Source organism: Bison bison, unplaced genomic scaffold (assembly GCF_000754665.1).
Source record: "Bison bison bison isolate TAMUID 2011002044 unplaced genomic scaffold, Bison_UMD1.0 scf7180017864324, whole genome shotgun sequence".
Classification (NCBI taxonomy): Eukaryota; Metazoa; Chordata; class Mammalia; order Artiodactyla; family Bovidae; genus Bison; species Bison bison.
In genome coordinates, this window is record NW_011494896.1 from 1506009 (window position 1) to 1510559 (window position 4551).

General features: G+C 47.1%; 1 protein-coding gene across 1 annotated transcript in view; it reads right to left on the bottom strand.

Annotated features, from left to right (window-relative positions):
• Nucleotides 1-1595: 1595 nt before the first annotated feature.
• Nucleotides 1596-4551, bottom strand: part of PRSS23 (protease, serine, 23) — a 19127-nt gene continuing 16171 nt past the window's right edge. The window contains exon 2 of the mRNA XM_010853158.1: nt 1596-3118. Within this exon, the coding sequence (XP_010851460.1) occupies nt 1978-3105 (1128 nt within the window). The 5' untranslated portion in view covers nt 3106-3118 and the 3' untranslated portion in view covers nt 1596-1977. The remainder of the gene's footprint in view (nt 3119-4551) is intronic.

The following is a 4551-nucleotide window of genomic DNA, read 5'->3' on the forward strand; positions in this document are numbered from 1 at the left end:
AAACTCCCAAATACCAGACATAGAGACGGAGACCTCTCTTCTTCCTGAGGCTAGATTCCTGTTAGATTCCAAAGCATATTGTAGTGGAAATCCAAAGATTCCTGGCGGCCTCGCATCTCTGCTATGCACAGTATTTCTTATGTGACTGGAAGAATGCACTACGGCTGTGGTTGCTCGAGTGCCTTATCAAGGTCATTCTTCCGAAAAGCTCGAGGAACATAAGCCGAAAGTCACCTGCAGAAGGTATAAACAGCAGCGCTGTATCTCAATGTCCTCCCACAAAAAAGTCACAGTGCAGGCTGGAACTGCCAGGGGTGCAAACTCACCATATATCTGCCTTGCAATTCATTTGCTTTTCTCCCTCTATTGATACATTTAGAAAGAACTGCTCAGGCTGAGAGGCATAGAATGGAAACCCAAAATAAGTCAAATTCTTTTCTTTCTATACTGTGATGATTATATTGATGAAACATTCATAAAGACATCAACTGAAGTGATGATTCCGATCCATTTCACATTCCCAATTTTATTCTAGATTATATATGCCTGTAGCCTGGAGAATTCTAGTAAAAGAGGCCTTTTAAAAGCTAATGGAAAAGAAGCCATGTTGATTTTTCTTAAAGCATTTTCCAAATATTTTTACTATAAAACAAGTGAAGTAAGAGAGGAAAGTTTCTAAATTGCACAAGTCCACAGCTCCCCAAAAGCTCACTGACAACTATGCCGAATAATTTTGATTAGGCTGGATGACTGTGCCAGGCTCCAAACAAGTGGTTATTCTGTTGTGACATCTGCCAAGCAATGCGTCCATTGTTTTCTGGAATTTAATTCATTTTAAATTACTCCATCTAAATGATAAAACATGAGATGTGCTACACTCCAGGGGTAAAATACAATGATTGTTTTTAGTGTGACCACAACTGTTAGCGGGGAAGCAATACAGCCTGTTCTAATTAGGCCCTGATTATTGTCTTCTGGAAAAGCTAGTTCGAGAAATGTGAGTGAAATCCTGTTAAGTGGAAGGATTGGCATAAACAATCTTGCCTACTCTGGTGCAACTGCAGGCCTGGCACTGCCACATGCGAAATCTTCCCAAAAAACACAGCAATGGTTTTCAAAAGAGAAGCTATTTCAAAACTGAAAGATGCCTGGGATACCAACTTACTGTAGGATATAATTGCGTCTGTGCTGGTGTGTACTTGGCTGCTCAGCCATGTCTGACTCTTTGCAACCCTATGGACTGTAGCCCCCCCTAGGCTCCTCTGTCCGTGGGGATTCTCCACGCAAGAATACTACAGTGGGTTGCCATGCCCTCCTCCAGGGGATCTTCCTGACCCAGGGATCGAACTCAGGTCTCCCGCATTGCAGGTGGATTCTTTTACATGTGTACCAGTATAAATTATTTTACTGATCCAGGACTACTGTGCAAATGCCCCCAAATCCAAAACATTATAACCACCTGTCTCAAAAGTATCGTAAAAGTTCCTAAGAGTTGTATGTGGTGGGGAACATCTGGAAACATGAATGATTAGGTACTAATAAAACAAAACAAGTTGACTCTCAGGAGAAAATACACACATACACACGCGTCAGAGTTTATGTCTCCCATATGCCACATATTTAATGTCAACTTTGGAAACAAATTCAGGTGAAATAAAAATCAAAGTTCTCAAAAGGTGAAAGATTAACTTAACCATTAAGTCTTCCCTATTGCCCCAAACATCAGCATGTATTTCATGTCTATGCAAAAGTATGCCTTCAAACTGCTTGAATGATATATGACACACCAACCAGTTTTCAAATAACACTGCCGGTCATCTTGCAATTTTAAAAAATTAGGTAAAAGGTATTATAACACATTTCACACACATACACACACACACACACTCACACACACACCCCAATGACAACATTTGGCCTTTCCTAAAATAAGTACATGAAGACTCTTAAGAGCAGCCAGGGAGGAACCTGCCCACATCATCCCTCCCTACAATCCACGTAGTTTCCTTTAATCCAATAGCAAATCTGGGCATATTTGAGAGGGGTGATTCTAACGGCCACGTTGAAATCCTGTGGCGAACCATTCACGTCTACCCACTGGTGCCCAGAAAAGATGCCGATGATTTTCCGCTCCCACTTCTGCTGCTGTCTCTTCCACATCCTCACGTAGACCCCAGACCCGCTGGCACCAGGCTGGGCATCACACTGCTGGTAGAGCAGGTCGTAGGTCTCATCCTGGACGTCACAGAAGCGGTACACTAGGTTGCCGGGTCGGTCGTTGTCATAACCCGAGAAGTGGATCCTGCCCCCCGGCAGCTGCTTGGCAGGCGGGCTCACCCCGATCTTCATGAACTTTCTCTTGTGGGGCTTTTTGAGCTCCAGGAGGGCGTAGTCGTAATCCATGCCGATGTCGTTGGCGTTGCCCTTGATCCAACCCTTGGGGACGTGGGTGCGTTTCACCCGGATCCACTGGAATTTCATCTTCTCCGGCAGGGCTGAGCGCGAGTCGTTGGCCCCTTGGCCGTCTTTAAACTTGGGCTTCAAGAAGCCTACCCGGAGCTTCTGGGTTCCTTTCACGTAGGTCTTGCCGTCGTGAATGCAGTGGGCAGCTGTGAGCACGTGCTTCTCGGCCACCAGGGTGCCAGTGCAGCCCGTGGATAGCTTCACGGAGGTTGAGAAGGGGTAGTTGAGCAGGAAATCCTTCCCAAAGATGCTGAACCTGCTGTCGTAGCCGTAAATCTGCCGCTTCCTCCGAGACTTCCCGGAAGACTGCCCCTCGCCACTTCTGAGGACGTAGATGCCCACCTGCGTCTCGGTGCGGCTGCCGTTGGCATAGAGGGTCTCGTAGGACAGGTACTGCTTGGCTTCTTCATAAGTGGGCAGTGGGGTTCCCTTATGACACTGGGGTCCACACGAGGAGGACACTTCCAGCTTGGCTTCAGCTCCAAAGTCTGGCTTGGCCAGGTTGAAAGTGGACTGGGGCAGGACCACGGGGAGGCGGTAGGCTGGCCAGGTGGGCTTCCAGTGGGTGCTGTAGGGGCTCACCTGCCCAACAGCACAGAGGAGGAGGAGGAGGAAGATGGGGTGCCCTGGAGTCCCCGCCATGCTGAGCACCACCCTGCAGGAACAAAGACAAGCGGGTGAGGAGGGTGAGGGTCAGCAGAAGCCGTCCAGGGGCATGCCTGGCATTGTCTGGAGCTGTGAAACTTCTTCAGGAATTGGGGTGTGCAGAGGAATCCCCGGAAATGGTCTCACAACACAAGGGCTTGACCTTGTTTCTTCCTGGGGCTGGATACCCAGCGTGAAACTGGGTATTTGTTCTCCTTGGTGTTTCAGAGGACCCTAAGGATGACCCGCAGAGGGTGGGTGCATGGGGCCATTAATTCCCAGATGAATTGCTTGACCGGCCCTGATACCCATGTAATTTCGGGCTATTCTTTATGCTCAATTCTACACCTTCATCCTCTGCTACCCTCCTGGTCCCCCTGAACTTCTCTCCTTTCTTCCTCCCTCTCAATCTCATTATAGCCTGTACTTGGAAATGTTCAGAGTAACTTGCTCATCTTCGGGGTGAATTCAAATTACACAGTTTATTGAGTGACCAAGGCATCAAAGAGGGATGGCTCCACAGTGCTACACTTGATGGGACGCAGATTGCTTCTAAATGGTGAGTGAATCAGAAGAAGGTGTGGGACTTTTTAATTTTGTTTTGTTTTGAATTTAGAACCATCATAACTATTATAAGTTTACTTCCAAAGTAGACAGGCCTCTAGCAAAGGAAACACTCCGTCCTCCCTTGGATTTTATTGTATAAGACCAGGGCGTTGGGCTTCCCTGGTGACTCAGTTGGTAAAGAATTTGCCTGCAATGCAGGAGACCCTGGGTCAGGAAGATCCCCTGGAGAATGAAATGGCTACCCACTCCAGGATTCTTGCCTGGGGAATCCCTTGGACAGAGGAGCCTGGAAGGCTATAGTCCACAGGGTTGCAAAGAGTGGGACGTGTCAGGGTCTTTGTCAAAGACTGAAAGCTTTAAATTTGCATCAAATAACACATTGTGATTATTACTGTTGGTTGCTTTTTCAGGTCTGTGCATTTGTGTTCCCAGCTAGTCTAAAGGCCTTGAGATTGGGCCTATGCTAGCATTCCACAAAGGTTTATTCATGGAAGAGTAAATGAATGAATGAATTAATGTTAGTGTGGCTCAAAAAACACATTTTTTGAATGCTGCACGATGAATGCCAATGACAGATACGTACATGGAGGATGTGGTGGTTCAGAGAAAGGGCATGAAATCCCGTGGTGGGGAGAAGAACAAGGGAGGCATTCCAAGGGAGGTGATGCTTGAGAGGGGTGATAAAGCTGAACAGAAATAAGCTAAAACAAACTAAAGGGGACACTTAGAGAAAGGGAGCAAGGATACGGAGACAGGAAACAGTATAAGTCGCTTTAGGAATTACCCTTAGCTCAGCAAGGGGGCTTCCTTGGTGGCTCAGACGGTAAAGAATCTGCCTGCAATGTGGGAGACCCAGGTTCCACCCCTGGGTTGGGA